Genomic DNA, 17,573 nt, shown 5'->3' with positions numbered 1-17,573 from the left:
CAGTCAACAAGTGACAAGGCAGAGACACACCTTCATACAATGCACCCCAACAAAGAAAATATGAAGACATTTCAAAAGTCATACACTTAGAGATATGTGAAAGCTATGGGAGGAATATGGACTAGCAGTACAGGAATTCCTTGGAGGGAGCTTTTCTGACGTAAGCAGCCATTTTCTTCACTGTGTGCACTACTGATTCTGGACAAGGAATAGGTTGGGTCCAGGCAGATTATTTCTCCCTTCGAAATGAGACATCCAACAAGGCTATTAGTGGTCATGTGGGTTGATGCAATAGATCAGAAAATTGAAAACCTCAGCCAGTTTCTTCCATCTTTTGTAAATTGTATTTCCTGGGACACAGGCATTAAATGTGAGACCGTAAATCAGAGATTTACTGGGGAGTCTTCACTAGGACTCACTACTTTGTTCTTTTCTAGACATGTATAGTTTTACTTATTACATTTAGGTCTGCGCTTTGGGGATATTATTGGCTGAGTACTAGCACCAAAGACGCTAATGTTGGAAGAATAAGACCCAAACAAGAGGTGATTGAATCATGACTTTGCTAAACACTCTTCATGGATCTTAATAGTTTCCCTGGCTTGTACTGAGAGACAAGCAAACAGGAACAACACATTGTATGCAGTGAGAATCCTGGCTGAGTAGACGGCAGGGGTAGGTCTTAGGCATGATTTATACAGTTAAAGGAGATAGGCCATAGGAGAAGCTCCAAGTCTTTCTTTTCTGTTTGTCTTGCAGTGTGTGTACTCCCAAACATGGGGGAGGTAGAAGTTTTCATGAAACTGGCTTAAGAAACACCCGGGACAGACTGAAGTCACCTCTACATAAAAGCTGCTTTGGATGGCTCAATTATTTCAATGTGATGGATGGAAGGGAGAGAGTGTTCCAGAGCCTGGGACACTAAGTCAAGTCTCCTTTAGCCATTAAATCAACACATTTTCCACGGTGTTCCCTCTTATTGCTTCTTTTTTTCCCTCGTTCTTTGGCATGCTGACCCTTCCCACCCCTATTTCTCTAATTTTCCTTTTAGTAATGATGAAAAAGTACAGTACCCAGCAAACCAAAGGGCAGTGGCCATTCTTGATGAGCCTCTAGTCACTCAGCCCCCACATCATACTGAGTCTTGAAGCCAATGTATTCTTCTGAAAGGGATTAACTCCCTGATGGGTGGACCTCTTTTTTTTTTTTTTTTTTCCCAGCAGGTTGGCTTTGCTTACATTTCTTAAGTCCTTATGACTTAACTCATCCTTTACTCTTGGGGCAAAGGACAAACACTGCTTTCTGTTCTTGTCTTCATAGACAAAAACTTCTTCTCTCTTTTATATGAACATGTTTTTCAAGGACATAACTACTCTCTTATGAAAGAGGACTTGTTTGATTCTAGACCCTTGAGCTCTACAAAAGTGGGATTCTAGGCAGAATTTCCCACAAGGCTTGGTTAGTAATCAGCAATTAATAGCAAAGGAAACATTTGGAAGGGAATTCAGAAAACGGTTATAGACAAGTGAGCTTCCAGGGCCTTCAGGAACAAAGCTGTTATCTGATCTATGCCTTAGCATCTCCCCAAACACACAAAGGAAAACAAGCAACAAACGAAAATAACCATGGCAGAAAGGCTGGCCATTTTGGAACCTGTTTATATTGTATTTCTTCATTCATCCCCAACAAGCCCAGGAGATTACATCAGACCTTCTGAACATTCATAGCTTCCTTAGGCCAACTGTAGGTGTCTAGAGTGAAGGAGTCATAGTCTGGAGTGTAGATCAGGGATCTTATAAATGCCTCCTTGTCCTTGGGCTCTGGATAGTAGGAGGCCAGGTTGTGTTTGTACGCATAGTCGAGGACCTAGGAAAAACATGTTTAGGTAAGGAACTAGATCTATAGCCAGGTGCAAAGAATATACCCTGAAGAATCAGACATATAATCTCTTCACCTATAGCACCACTGGAAGGGGAGGATTAAAACTTTTTCCCTAGACAGTACTTGCTTCTTTTCCCAAGGGGTCAGTAGTCCCCCTTTTCCTAAGCTCTAAAGATGAAGGATTTATACCCAGTGCCTGGGCCAGGCTTAAAGAGGCCCAGCCTATCACACCTGCTTCTCACTCCCTGAGGGTTTCTGGCCGTGATAGTCCTCATGCGTGCTTCAGTCTACTGGTTGGGAAGCAGAGTAATGATAACCGTTTTCTAGAGTGATGTGAATATAATTAGCAACAATCACCCCATTAACCCACTCCCATGTAGGCTGAAGTGGATGAACTGGATGGTCATCCTGTGGACAAATCGGCCCCAATGACAAGTGGGTTGGCTGAGTCGGACTGGGGCCCGCATTGTTGGACTTTATAGCTGCCCTGGATGACTCACGGGGACTATGTATTGTTGTGTAGTATACTTTCCAAAATTGTCATTCTTGCAGAAAATTCATATACACTCATGGAAATGGTATCACACACCCACTGCCCAGCTTAGAAGCTTTTGGGGGAAATGCAGGAGCTTCCCTAGCATTGGCTTGAGGGGTGTTTGGGGTGGGGCTCAGGCTGTATGGCAGGAAGGAGTCTGTCACTCTGTCTTTGGGTTGCATGCAGGGACCCTTAGCTCCCCTGAGTCACAGGACAAGGTGGAGCCTTACTACCTGTATTAGAGGGGTACGAGTAGGATGCCCCTTACTTTGACTGCAATTCTCAGTGACACATCTCGGATGGTGCTGAGCGGTGGGTACAGTCTTCCCTGGGACAGGTGCTGCTCAGATACTTCCTGGGCAATTTGCTAGACAGAGAGAGGGGGGGACAGGGGAGAGTTTCTTCCTGCTCAGAACAACAGAACAAATTCATCCCGTTATCCCAAAGCTTGCCCAGGTACTGCAGCCATTGCCACACATAGCCCCAAGGAAGCTTAATGCTTAGGGTTATTCTTTCTATAGTAACCCCGGCTGAAGTTTAAAATAGCACGGGGCTCCTTGAATTCTAAAAGGGAATCGAGAAGACCAAGAAGAATAAACCCATGACTGGCAAATAAAGACTCTGTCCTCCGGTTGCTCACAGCCTGTTATACAGGACTCTCTGGGCCCCTTAATTTTTGGGTCCTAGTCTCCTCCTCCTCTTGTTATTCTAGATGGCCACTCTCTGTTCATGGTCCTATGAGCTTTCCTTTTCAGCCTTGTTTCTGTTCTGATACCAGGGTTGGGGGGGTGAGTGGGTAGAAAAAATAAGGGAGGACAAATCTAGGGGTCACTGGGCTTGATCCACCAACCCTATTAGAAACATCCTAGGGAGAAAAGACAGCGGTACCTCTGCTGTCAAGAGGAAGATTTCATCTGGGATGTGTCGGATCCCACCGGCGATGACGCCCAGTGCCACCCCAGGAAACACGTAGGCGTTGTTACCCTGACCGGGAGTGAATGTCCTGCCATCTTCCAGAGTCACACTCTTGAAAGGACTTCCACTGGCAAAGATCGCTCGGCCCTGGAGGTGGGAAGAAAAGCAGAGTTGGAGCTTGGAGACAGGTTTGGGACAGTCCTCATAGTCTATTCTTATCTCTTAAACGCTGGGTCCATCTTCACCTTCCCCTAACGTCCAGAACTGTAGTGAGAACTTTGTACATATTCTAGGAACAATTTATTTATTTGACTAGGAAGCTAAGCCCTACCTCCCTTCAAGTAGAGATCATGGTGCCTCTCCCCCCAATATCTGGGATGGCCAACCCAAGACAGTTGTCTAGAGAATACAGAGGCCACGGGTTTGGACAAAGCTCCGTTGTATGGGGGAACCTTGAAAAGTGCAGTATCATGGAAAGAGCTTTAGTTTTGGAGTTAGATTTAGGTTTGAGGGGCTAGCTCTATTCTTTATTAGCATGATGATCTTGGGAAGGCTGATTTATCTTTCTAAACCTCAGTTTGCTCACAGTGACGGGGCACTCTTTGTCACCCTTAGAGGGTTGCTGGTAGTAACTGCTACTACTTTCTCTCAGCCGGTGGGAGGAAGGACTCCCCGCTGACCTCGGTGACCCGGTAGCACTTCTCAGCTGTGCACTCAGCCTTGCTGGTGGGGTTGCTCAGGGCAAAGATGATAGGGCGCTCATGGAAGGAAGCCATGTCCCTCAGAATCTGCTCCGTGAAGGCTCCTGCGATGGCAGCAACACCTACGGGGAAAAGGGGGGGGGTAGTGGGGGAATGCCTACTCTGTACAAACATTCCATTTCTCTTCTTGTGGCACTGGCAAGGGAACTAGGTACCCCATGGCAGACTTGGAAATCCCCGGGGTTAGAATCTGCCATAGGAGCTAAGAGAGCAGAAGGGAGAAAGAACCCTTTTGCTTGAGTTGGCTGAGACCTCTTGTTCGTTGCATGGAGACCACTGGTTCATTTTAGGCCTGTGATCTCTAAGGCGTACCTTGAAGGCATTCCTGAACGTTGTTGAGAGCAGAGTGTCCCTCTAGTACAGACACAGGGGCCAGGGTCTCTGTCTTGGGGTGGAAGGAGTGCCCATCTTCATGCTAGAGAGCATGCTCTCCTAGTGTATTATATCACTCTGTGTTAACAAGTCCCAACTCTGGTCCCTCATATCTATAGTCTGTATACAGAAGTCACTCAATAAACATTTATGGCATTGAACCAGGCACAGAAAAGGGAAAACAATTGTACTTCATTGGCTGTTTATGACTCTTCGCTGAGTCTCAGACTCTCCATCTGCAAGTCAAGAGGGTTAGCTGGGCTGGTAGTAGGGCCCCTCCTTCCTCCTACCTATAATTGCCGTGGGCTTCACCAGCCTCACTACCTCCTCCAGGGAGTTGACTTCAGCATGGTCTTGGGCAAACATCTCCTTTTCATGGTTCAGGTGGCTCCTACCCTGTGGGAAAAGGAGGATGGAGCAGCTGGAGTGTTGAGGGCCTACTGTTAGGATTCAACAGTGTTTCTGACTGAGCCTCATGATTTGGTCTGAGCCTTCGGAAGAGTTGAGGCCCAGACCCTTGATCAGATTTCTCAATAGGACCTAAAGTGAATCCTAAGGAAAGGTATGCACGTGTTTCTTTTAAAAAACATTTATTTTAATTGCATGGGTGTTTCTGCCTGCTTGTGAGCATGCTTCATGAGCATGTAGTGACTGCCAAGGCTATACGAGGGCCCTGGCACCTATGAAAGTGAACTTACAAGCAGTTGTTAGCCACCGTGTGTGTGCTGGGAACCAAGTCAGGTCAAATCAAATCAAATCAAATCAAATCAAATCAAATCAAATCAAATCAAATCAAACCTGGGTCCCCTTAAAGAACAAACAAGTCCTCCAAGCCATCTCCTTAGCCACACAGAAGATGGCTCAATAAATCATCCTTTATTTTTATTTTTAGCTGTTGGGGGTTATGGCTTCCTGGGCTAAGATAGAAAGACTCCTGGGATATTTGTTAGCCTCATCGAATCCCTTGGCCACAAGAAATGCAGTCCACAGTTTCATGGCAGGACAGGGGCTTGAGCTCTAGTACCAGAGAGCTAATGTGAACGGACCTAATAGGATCCACTATTCTCCCTGAGAGCATCATGAAGCTGAGTCTAGGACAGGGTGATCATGCCATCTGTGCTTGAGAAGATCCAGATGTATTTCCATCTCTTCAAACAGAAGCCTGGTAGTGACAGGCTGGCCCAAGTTCTGGTAAATGAGTGTGATCTGACTGGTCCAGCTGGCCTCGGGAATGCCAGAGTGATGATGCCAAGCCTACGGTAGCTCCTGGATTATTAGGGTGAATGAAATGATGCTGGAAAATGAGCAAGTAAGAGGAGTCACCAGTGTCTGGTAACCTGCTCAGAAGAGACCGTTCTCTGGAATGATGGGGGATGGCAAGACGCATCCGCAGGCTCAAGTTCCTTCACCGTGGTCTGGCTGTGCAAAATTATGGAAGGGCGAGAACATGTGTCTTCTGGAGGAGACTAACCCAAGGCAGGAACTGGTAACAGAAAAGACTGAAGGGGGTATTCAGGTACCCATACATGCAGACACACACACACACACACACACACACACACACACACACACACCTCAGTACTTTTGGACAACAGCAATTAAAGCTTTTACTTTGGAAATTTCTTTTTGCTTTCCGTTCTAAGCACTCTGCCCTTTGAAGATCTCTCTTTTTTTTTCTCTTTCTCTCTCCCTCCCTCCCTCCTCTGTCTTTTTCCTCCTTTTTTTTTTTTTTTTTTTTTTTTTGATATAGTGGTGTTTCTTTGTGTAACCCTTGCTGTCCTGAAATATGCTCTGTAGACCAGGCTGGCCCCAAACTCAGAGATCTGCCTGTCTCTGCCTCCTAGCCTCCCTGCTGGGATTAGAGGAATGCACCACCATGCCTGGCTGGAGAACTCTTTCAGTTTAGTTGTTGGTGCTCTAGCTGTGCGGAAACCTGTAGCTTTTCAGCCCGGAACAGTACCTTGACAATGAGACCCTTGGAATCCACCATCCAGATTTTCCTTATGGCCTCTGCCTTGGGTACACCTTCCTTCTCCAGCGCCATGACAAGGAGGTGGGCGATGCCCATGGCTGCCTGGGAGTGTGGGGGGGGAAGCATTAGGATGATGTTTAGACTCAGATCACACAGCTGTTCAGCACATACCAGATGTTTTACCAAGCGGAGCCCTTCTTTTTTTTTTTTGGTCCTCCAGCCCCACAATTACTAGGCAGCCTAGTTAAATATGTACTTTGAGAAACTCAAACGCTGAGACTCAAAAAGCCGAGATGATCAGAATACATTCATACTGCTTCCTCTCGTCGGAATCCCAGACCACCCCTCCCTGTGAATACTACGCCACCCATCCTTACTGTTCTTGAAAAAGCGCGTAGAGCCCTTCTGATAGTACTTACCTCACCCGCACCCTGGAAAACAAACACGTGATTGGAGAGCCTGTTCTTGGTGATTCTCAGAGCAGCCAGGATCCCTGCCACAGCTACAGAGGCTGTCCCTGCAACAGAGCGGACCACATCAATCTACAGCTTCTAGCGCTCAATCCCAACATCTAAGCAGAACTCCCAACATCTAGGACCTGTGGGAGAAGACGCTCCTTGACAATTAAAGAAATCCTATCTGCAGGTAAATGAGTTCCGTCTCCTCCCTTCTCCTGTAAACAACTGTTTGAAAATGGTCCCTGGGATTGTTACTTACCTGTGGGAGAGACAGCCAGCTAGCCAGGAGCTGCTACTTCTATTATTACCAAATGAAGTAATAGGGTAGTTGTAATTAATCGATGCCCAAAATGAAGTGTGATCCCCATATGTGGGGGCAGTGGATGGAATGCAGAGAGAATGGGTACAGCTGACATGGGCACAGCCATGCCAGGAACCTCAGTACCTTAGCCCCGTGGGAATGGACAAAGCCTTCCCCTGGTCTGTGTGGGACAACGAACATCTACTGCAGCTTTCTTCTGTCTCATGTTTACAGCTTGAGACTCTGCCCCATAGAGGCCTCCCACTGAGACTAACTAACCCCTTCTCCTGGGCTGTCCATAATAGGCAGGCTGAGTCTTGCTCACTCTGTAATCCTGGTGCCCTCCATCACGGTGAATCTAGCACATCAAATCCCCTGAGTCTCTCTTTGTGTGTCTGTCGTTCCTTCATTGCCTATCATTTCACCATTCACGTTGGCATCCCAGTCAGGTTTCCATGACCAAGTCAGGCAGGACATGGTGCCCATAGAATTATTCATTTAAGGGTTAAAAACATTTAAAGGTGAGACATGGTGGGACCACAAGACACCAAGTGTCTGGTGTCATGACCTGTCCATGTTACCACGGGATAAGGTTGTGCATGGTAACAGTCTGTAAACCATGAGCTGTTACAGCAAACAATATATTGTGCCCTTTCTCTCACAGCCAGAACACACCAGATAACTCACTTACAGAATTTACGCTTCCTGTGGTTTCGAGTTTGTGCTCTGCCTGATTAGAGGCCTTACCTCCCAGGAAAGAAAAACTTCCTTTAGAAATCACAGCAAGCTTCTATTGAGTTGGGGAGACTTCCCTTGCACTAAACTAGGAAGCAAAGAAGACCCCGTTTTTCTGGCTATGAGGACTGATCCTAATAACCAAGAGGAAGACAGCTAGCAGGAAGAACTCAGCTGCTGATGAGGCACCCTCCGGGGATATCTCAATATTTCCGTGCTTGTTAGTAAGTTTCAGTGAACTTGACAACCAAAGATAGGCAGGACTATCCTTCCTTCAGAAATGCAAGGGCCTTCCTTCAGAAATGCAGGGTTAGGCCTCCTTATTGAGTGAAGAACCCTGGCCAGGTAAAGTCCTGTCTGATGACAAGAAAGCATGGAATGGCTGAGGAAGAGCTTTATGAGCAGAGGTGACATCATGACTGGCTACAGAAGCCAACAAGCAGACACACACTTTTTTCTTGGTTATATGGCAATTGGTAATGGAAGGTGTTAGCTAATTCCTCCTTCCTTCTTTTCCCCTTGATCATCTTATGAATTTTTAAAAGTTAATTCTGTGCTTTAATCTTGGGGTAACTGGGTTTTCAATTGTGACTGGATTTGAAGAGCCAGTTAATTTTCCTAGCGATGGTTAGGACTCTCTTGCAGTAACTGTCAAGACGCATCTCTTCTTATTTTGGGGAGAAGGTGAGACAGTTTTCATTTGTTAGAGTTGCTTCTGTCATCTGGGACTACAAACGGAATTATGTGCAAGGACGCTGAGTGAACAAGAGAGTGGACTGTGCCAATTAACACATTACTTTCTGAGCTTACTCTGATTCAAGTGCAAACTACCAACTGGCTTTATGCAGGGATCTGCCAGAAGGGGGCACTAGAGAGCAACTGAAAGGCCACAGAGGGCGAAAAGAACACTATTTCCAGCGTTGCCTCCGTCTTCATAGGGCATTTAACAACATTTGAATTCTGGATAAAAGCAATTTTGCATGGGTTTACCCTGTGAAACATTAATATAATTTTTAAAGCATCATTTGTTTGACAATGGAATTTAAAAGCAGCCATAGTCTTGCTTTTGCTAAGTCAGAGAACCCCACAGACTTGAGCTTTCCCTTCTTCCACTGTGGCAGTCGAATTTCCGTAGTTCACCCATCATTTAGTTCACTACCTCACAGCGTGCCCATCAGCACCAGCCAGTTGCTCCCTCTTCTCTTTTGTTCCTCAGCCGCAGGGGGTGGTAGCAGAGTCTTATTGTTCCTTTTCTGCTTTTCAACGCTCTAATATACACTTAACACTTTTTATGTTGAGTGGTTTCGGTGTAAGCCTCTGTCCAGATCCTGACTGGTACTGAGAGCGCACAATAAAGCTGCAGTCACACTGTCAATGTTAAGCCTCCATGATGCGGTCAAAGGAAGGAGAATTGAAGTTAATGGTCTGCTTTAATTTCAACAGTTAGAAAACAAAAACGAGGTTATCTGTGGCTGGTGACTGAGCAATGAAAAGTGGGAGGCTCCACAATTTTTTTCAATTGAAAGAGTGACTTTTTTTTTTTCCTTTTAGAATATGGTTTCCTCATATAAATCCAGGGCATAAACTGTTTTTGACCTTTGACTTTAAACTTCTACTTTTGGAAATCGATGTGTGGGAAACTCTGAAGTAGGTGCACTGGAACAGTTAGGCCAGTGTTATTTGTAAAACACAGTGACTGGAAATAATCTAAACTAAACATTTAACAAAGAAAAAAATGATTTAGTAAGTTGGCTAGGATAGACACCCAGGAGAATGTTTCCATCTATTAAAAATGACCACCGCAGGGGGCTAGAGATGGCTCAGCAGTGAAGAGCACTGGCTGCTCTCACTGGGGCTGGGGAGATGGCTTACTCTGTAAGGTGCTTTCTTCTCAAGCGTGAGGACCCGAGTTTGGGTCCTCAGCATCTGTGTGCGAGCTGGGCTCGCTAGTGTGTGTCTGTAACCGCAGAATAAAGTCAGGAGGATCCCGGAGGCTCACAGGCGCCCTAGCCAAAATGGCAAACACCATGTTAAGCACAACACTGTGTCTCAAAGAATAAGGTGCAACATGACAAAGGAATGGACTCAGCGTCCACCCCTGGCCTATACCCTTGTGTGAACGGGAGCACACACGTGCACAGACCTCATGCAAACATTTTTATTAAACGTTTCATGAAGATTGCACAGCAACCCAGGAAATGCTGCAAGTAATTAACTAGCATATACGTTTCTAAAGCTGTCTGGATTTTAGGTGTGCTCCATCGATGCTGGGTGGGGTGGCTTCTCCCACTGAGGCATCGGCTCTCTGCCCTCTGGAATCAGTTTTCTGTTCCTTAGAGTGCTTTCTGCTTTCAGGGAGGCAGTTTGCAAATCATGCACCAGTAGATGGTGCCAAAGGTATTTCCTGGTAGATGGTCCCCAGGCTAGGCAATCTTTGACAGCTTTTTTCTCTTTGCCTACCAGATATCTTTAGAGGTTAGCACCTGAGGGTTGGATAACTCAATCTGTTAGCAAAACATAGTGCTGGAGGAGGCTGGTGATTCTGACCTCCACAGAGGATTCTGACCTGGAGGAGAAAGTGGATTGGCCTAGTCAGTGGTCTAGAAGAAAAGCTGGGATCACAGCCTTTCCTGGGGAGCTGGAGGCAGCAGGAGAGGCTTTGCGGGAAAGAATCGTGGGGCGGGTGGTTAAGTGAGGTTGATGGACCAGAACTGTGGCAAAGACACCGGCGGCGGTCAGCAGTGGCTCTGAATGGGGTCAGGACAAAAACAGTGGGGGAGCTCACGGAAGAGCCGCATATGGCAACGAAACAACACAAAGGCAGCTGCCGTCTATTTGTTACTCCTTTGCTGTTGCTGTGTGTTGTGTATTTGTGTATGATGGGGAAATGCATGTGTGGTACATGCACGTGAGCCAGTGGAGGGTGTCAGGTGTCTTCTGTTGCTCTCTACCTTACTGGCAGGGTAGGAAGTTGGCAGTTCACTGTTTTAGCTAGGCTGGCTTGCCAGCAATCTCCCAGGATCTACCTGTGTCTGTTCCCCTGCCGACATCCAATGTTGTGGTTAGAGTCAAGAGCAGCCACACCTGGCTTTTGACATGGGTGTTGGGGATTCGAACTCAGGTCTTCAGATTTGCACAGCACATGGGTCTCTTCCTAAGCACTATCAATCTCAGGGTGTACTTGGCTGTGTGCTACTTTCTTATCAGCCCTTGCTCATTTATATAAAAATCTATGGAGTAGGTAACCGTCTATTGAGGTTTTTAGTTATTCATTTTCTCTTAGGAAAGTGAGGCTTGGGACAGAAGCATCAGGAGAAGCTGAATGGAGTGCCTACCCAGGGACTTCACTGGAACGTATAAAGAAGGATGAAATGTTTTCAAGACGCTAGGAATCTCTTTAGCAGGTCTCCAGACCCCTTGACTCATTCCATACCCTTTACCTCCCCAGCAGAGACCATGGAGGTCCTTTCTACTCCTGATCAACGCCACCTCCCGTCCTGGATCTCATTCTCATGGGCCCATGAGATTTGTTCTCCAGTTCTCACCCTCCTCTGTTTACCCTCAGTTCCTCCCTCTCTGCTGGATCCACCCCATCCACGTATAACCACACTGTAAAGCTTTTATTAGAAAAAGTCCTGCCCTCATAGGCCCAACCCCACTTCTCACTGCCTTTTATCGTCCAACTTTTCAAAGAGCCCAAGGTGACCACCGCCTCCCTTTGTCTTCTCCTCCGTCTCTGTGGAATCCAGTCTGCACAAGTGACTGGTCCAGTTCTTGCTGAGGTCACTTTGCAGCTCCACCTTGCCAGCGTCAGTGGGCAGGTCTCAGATTCCTGTCCTTTACCCTCTCAGTACTGCTAAGAGCAGTACGGCTGCCCAGTATTCCTTGGGAGAACTCTTTGTGAATTTGGCTCCAGGAACTATACACCCACTGGCTGTCTCTTCAGCTACTTCTTCATGGTCACCTTTCTGAGGCCTGCTTTCAAGACCTCCCTCCAGGGGGCAAGCTATCTTAATTCCAGATCAGAACTTAAGAGAGAAAGCAGTAGTTCTTAGACCCTAAATTATAAAACAGGATCTTGCCAAATCAAGCTATGGTCTCCACCATTAACTTCCACTGGTGGGTGGGGTGGGGGCGGATCAGTTCTTGGTCTGTGTGCCTGGAATTCAAAAATGGAGAGGCGGAAAATTGCTTAGATTTTTGGAGGTAACCACCCCAAGAAGTCTGACAGTCTAGGTCTGTGGGAGAACATGGCTTGTGCCCACAAGTGTTGTGAACTGGTTGTTCCCATTTGTGATGAAAGATAAACAAACTCTTATTCATCGGGAATGTTCCATAATTACACTTCCTGCAAACAGAATACTTGAGGCTGTAGGTTTAGGAAATGGCACAAAAGGACAAGCTGAAAACATTCCCTTTAATAGTCATATCTGACTAGGTTGAAGCAGTTTCTCAGCTAAAACAGATTTTGGGAGGAATTGGTGACAGTCTGAACAACTGGTAGCTAGAGGGACAGGGAGAGGTAGGCTGGACCAAGGTCTGGGTATGGTGACTGTGGAGCCCTGGGTCTCTGAGGACTGTTTGGCTTCTATCAAGCCAAGCATGCCTTTGCCAAGATCCACAGCAATCCCCCTTCCCCACAGCAGCCTCTGCCTTCATTCACTCATTTGCACACACTGAGAGCTGACTTGGGGCCACCAAAGGCATTGAATGCAGAAAAAGCGACTTGATCTTTAGGAGCTACCAGCACCACTTCTGAAGAGTCAGATCCCACTTTCTGGATACCCAGCAAGGCCTGCGAGACTACGTCAACAGTGCCCTGTGTCATAATGGACTTTTCTAGCACCCTGGGGCGCTCTAGAGCACTGCATGTTAAACCGTGGGTTGTAACCCCACAGGGAGTCATGCAACTGAAGTGGAGGTGGAGGAGAACATAGCAACCATCAAAATCTTCCGAATGTGCGATAATCAGAAATTAATTCAAAGCCAAGCACACGATAGGTCTGAGACAGTCTGGCACTGTTCGCCTGCCTTGCATCATGGAGCTTCTCTGCAGCCCTGGTTCTGAACATACAACATGCTTACTTTGTACTGCATGTGCCATGCCAGCATGTGACACCAGCTGAGGTTGCCTGGGCTGCCCTGGCTCAGGTTTGAGACTGGGGTATGTCCCAAATCGCAGTGTCTCTGTTGTACCCGCAAAGACATCTGCTCTTATAGAAAAGCATGGTTCAGTTATGGAAAATAACTTAATGGTTTTACGGTGCCATTCTTCAGGACATAAATACTAAGTCGGTACAACTTTGGATTGTATTGTGTTAGAATGTTTGATATTTCAAAATTGCTCTTTGAGTGATTGGCTTGACTTTTGTAAATCATTGCTCAGTGAATTTGGAAGCGAGACAGAATTTCCAGCAATTTCTGAAACAGCACTAGCTGCACTTTTGTTATTTTGTACTACATATTTTTATGAAGTGCTATTCTCAGCACTGGCAATTTTAATATTAAAATAGGCCAACTCTGAAGAATGTTGGAAATGGCTTATATCCTGAAGTATCAAATATTCAGTCATGATTTAACTTTAATTATATATTTGACTTTAAAATTAATTAAGTGTACCCATCTCATTAGCACAAAAACTTGCTTTCACCTTTAATATGAGGTAAAAATTTATATGCACACCAAAGAATTGTTTTGAAATACAATTCTTGGTTTGATAGCAGCAAATGTTTGATTGGAATATCCATTTTATATACTTTTGATATAGAATAAAATTTCCTGCAAAAAAAAGTTTATCCAAGTTTCCTGTTCCTCTGCGGTGTTGTGGGTGGGAAAACATTAAAAATCCCACTCCCTTAACGGTTCCAAGGGCCAGAGTGGGCTGTCCTGCCATGGTCTGGAAAAATCTGGAGGGACGAAATGCCATCTCAACTTCTCCAGGTCTTTTGCTGCCCAGTGGCTGAAAGAGGAGGCTCCTGAGGAGTCTGGCCGAGTCTGGTCCCATGACTAAGAAGCCTCAGAAAACAGGACAGGGTAAAAAGGAAGGCTGTGAGGGAGAGGGGTCGTGAGTTTAAGACTGGCCTGGAACCATGGATCTGTGTGTGGCAGGCAAGGCGGGAAGTGGGTCCCTGATGGCTTTTCATGGCATTGCTGTTTGGTAAGCAGGACAAACAAGATGGACAAGGATCTCTGGAGCTCAGCCGCCCATGTCCCTCTGCCTGTGTGTGTGCGGTGGCATCTGCACCCACAGAGATCATCTTTCAGTGACGTGTTCCCCACTGGTGGCTCTGGGGAGCATTCTTTCTGCAAAGTGGAAGGCCATTACCTCGCCCTGGGTCATGAGAAGAGTGGTGTCACCCGGGTGTCTGTGACATGACCATGGATGTAGTATCATGTGGGAGCCTTTGAGTATCAAACGAAATTAGCCAAGAGCAGGAAGAAGGTTCCAGGCAGAAGAATCAGCATGTGCCAAATTATGGAAGTAGCAGAAACTTCCCAGGCCGGTGAGGTCGGAGATGTAAGGATAGGCACTTGGGAGGAAGGTGGGATGGCTCCCCGGGTAAAACCACTTATATATGCAAGCCTGGTGGCCTGAATTTGATTCCCCAAACCCACAGTTGAAGGGGAGAGCTGACTCCTTCAAGTTGTCCTCTGGCCTCCCCCTGTGCACCCTAGCGCGCACACCATCACTTTCACACACACAGTGCACGCAACACTAACAAATAAAACAAAATTTAAAAGGGACCGGAGAGTATGCAGAAAAGCATAGGAAAGCATGGCTGCCATGTCTCTCTTTTTCCAGGCTCAGTGGCATGCGGTTCTGTGACCCCAAGCAGTAGAAAGCCAGTGAAGGCAGAGAGGTCACTTCAAGTTCAAGGCTAGCCTGGGCTACACAGCTATACTCTGTCTTGAGAACAGACAGAACAAACAAACACACAGAAATTGTGAAGGAGTGACATAGCACATAGGCATCCTGTCAGGTCATCTGCCTTTGAGGATTTAGGAGGACTGGAGGGGAAGGCTGGTAGGGTGGAGTATGTTCTGGGGTTGATGAGCACATTGTTCCTTGTTTCCTAGTCACACTGAGTGGTTAGCTCCAAGTGGAGGACAGGGCCTAAGGTCACTCGGTCAGCAGCATTCTGTACCTGATTTTTTGCATGCAGGTTATCCTTCCCAAGGTCAAAATTAGTCTGTCCCCAGCATGACCGTCCTCAGTGCCCTTCTCCTCCCCTGCTTCTGTCTTCTCCCCCTAGAGCAGAGGTGTTCCCAGCTGAAACAACAAAAGTCACCTGAGCCTCTGCCTATTCCAAAATTCCTGAAGAGCCTGCCAGCGGTGAGTCAGTGAATTGGCAGTCCTGTTCACCAGGAGCCAGCCAGCCCGGCCTGGGCTGAGGATTCCTGTGAGCCAGAGCCACAGATGAGGACAGAGGAGACAAACAGAAGGAAGCCCTTCTGTGCTGTGGCTCCAGAGTTCAACCCTGCGGGCCCCATGGGATCTGTGATTCACACACTGCAAAGAAGGTGCTTAACATCATGCACAGTGGAGCTTGTTGGAAGCTCAGCCTGGGGGCCCCTGAGGACTGCCATTCCATCTTTACCTGTTCCACTGAGAGTACGAGCCAGGGCTTGTGCTGAAAGTGGGAGCATGTCTTTAGTCTCATTTTCATGGAGCCCGCTAGGTTCCAGTCTTTTCAGTATGTGGGTCACAGGCAGATTCCAAGGTCATTCCCACACCTTGCTGGAATGGATTGAACCTGTCTAAGCTTGTGGTAGTGTGGACAGAGGCAGAGAAGGACACTGAGAGTCAGTGTAGGCCTCAGATCCTCAACTAACCCCACTAGGAGCTCAGTCCAGGGCAAGGTTGGAATGATTAGAAGCATTTCTTCATCTGTGGGGAAGCTAGACTGGAGCAGGCAGGACTAGGTTAGGGGCTCTCTGCCGCTGAGACTCTGCATGCATCGGCTGCAACAAGTCTTCCCCTGAAGGGAGATGTGGGTAGGTCTCCATGCCAACCTCTTCACATTTTGATTAGTTATATGGGCTCATCTGCATATTGGGCTGTGGTGATCACCAAAGACTTCCTGTATTCTTGTTCTGTCTACCAGCTCTTCTCATGAGTTCTAAATTCATGGCATCTGTCTTAGTTTCAGAGAAAAAATAGGAAATTTGTTTTCCATATGTGTATGTGTGTGTTTGTGTGTAAACCAGAAAACTATGTAGCTGGCTTTGTCTGAGAGTCTATAGATAGAACTCAAAACAATGAATTTAAACAAAAGAATTGATTTAATTTTTAAAATTGTTCATGTATATGCAATTGTACATATGTGCATACATGTCTACTATCTGAGAATGAGCATGTGTGAGGTGATCAGGAAAGAGAGAGGCTGCCAGTCAGGGACCCGCATACATAGATGTTTTTACAGGAACAGGTACGATGATGAGCATGTCATTTGTATGTGTAGGTATGATTTATCCATTCTAACTACACCTGTGCCAATCACTGTGTTGAGAACTGGAGATCAAGCATAAGTAAGCCATGGTTCCTGACTCTGGAAGCTTATCATTTAGTGAGAGGCAGAGACTGCAGCAGAGGCACTTAGACTTCAGTGGTTTGGATACGATGCTCTTTCCAAGAGCCCACAGGTTGAACTCTTGACCCTTGCTGGTAGATGACTGCACTGAGAGGGGGTCAGATCAGGAGGGTTATGACTCACCAATGAGCCCATTGATGGGCTCAGAATTTTAGGGTGTTGTTAGGAAATGATGAGAATTAGGAAGTGGGGCCTGGTCGGAGAAATCGGTTGTCAGGGGCCGTGCATTTCAAGAATGTATCTGGCCCTGAGGCCCTTTTGCTCTTTTCTCATTACTTTCTGTTGCCCTTGGGAAACTAGTGCTGCCTCACCTCCTGCCATGATGCTCAGTGTCACCAAAGGCCTAGGAGCAATGAATGCATCTTGGACTGAAACCATGATGTAAGTCTTGCCTTCCTTAAGCGGTGTTTCCCAGGTATTTGTTACAGTGATGTAAAACTGATCAATGTGAGGTGAACACGATAGCCAATACACTACAGAAACTGGCTTAGAACTGACAAGTGCAAGAATAGATGGAGGAGAGTGCTGGGTAGGTACCCAAATCAGACCACTCCTGGGCGGGCCACCCATTGAACTGAATCATGAAGGATAAAGGAATTCCTCAGGTTAAGGGGATGTGCATGCGGTGGCACACAGCTACACCTCCAGCACTTGGGGAGGAGAGGCAAGAGGAATAGGAGTTTGAGATCAGCCTGGCTACGTAAGACTTTGTTTCAAAAACCCAACAACCAAACTGAAAGGACAATTAGAGGACAAGGAAGAGGTCATTGCACCCCAACCCACGTATTTCAGCAAATGAGTGCAAAGTTTCTCACGAAGGAATGGCCAACGTAGTGAGTCATGTTTCCACCTTAGAGGAACATTCTAGCGTCAGTGTGGGGCAGGTGGAGGTGGATGGGCGGCCCTGCTGTGTTCCTGTGTGTGTTTATGAGGATGTACACAGTTGAGTTTGTCTGTCTTTCTGGCTCTACATCTGGACTCCGTGCACCAGGTGTGCCGCCCCTATGGACTTGTTTTCCACTTGGCAGCCCAGGCCACTCGGAAGATGGCTG

The 17,573-nt window shown here is 46.7% G+C and overlaps 1 protein-coding gene across 4 annotated transcripts in view; it reads right to left on the bottom strand.

The window, feature by feature from the left end:
- Nucleotides 1-1,642: 1,642 nt before the first annotated feature.
- Me3 (malic enzyme 3) overlaps nt 1,643-17,573 on the bottom strand; it is a 174,309-nt gene continuing 158,378 nt past the window's right edge. For 3 of the 4 annotated variants that reach the window (XM_060367500.1, XM_060367498.1, XM_021644065.2), the window contains 7 exons: nt 6,856-6,953; nt 6,425-6,538; nt 4,755-4,860; nt 4,012-4,154; nt 3,305-3,478; nt 2,685-2,783; nt 1,643-1,866 (listed from right to left, as the gene is read on the bottom strand). In XM_060367500.1, coding sequence (XP_060223483.1) covers nt 1,705-1,866; nt 2,685-2,783; nt 3,305-3,478; nt 4,012-4,154; nt 4,755-4,860; nt 6,425-6,538; nt 6,856-6,953 — 896 coding nt within the window. In that variant the 3' untranslated portion in view covers nt 1,643-1,704. The remainder of the gene's footprint in view (nt 1,867-2,684; nt 2,784-3,304; nt 3,479-4,011; nt 4,155-4,754; nt 4,861-6,424; nt 6,539-6,855; nt 6,954-17,573) is intronic. The other variant, XM_060367499.1, reaches the window with a different exon arrangement.

Source organism: Meriones unguiculatus, chromosome 14 (assembly GCF_030254825.1).
Source record: "Meriones unguiculatus strain TT.TT164.6M chromosome 14, Bangor_MerUng_6.1, whole genome shotgun sequence".
In the NCBI taxonomy this organism is placed as follows: Eukaryota; Metazoa; Chordata; class Mammalia; order Rodentia; family Muridae; genus Meriones; species Meriones unguiculatus.
Note: the sequence above shows the minus strand (reverse complement) of the source record. Positions and strands in the feature narration are given on the sequence as shown.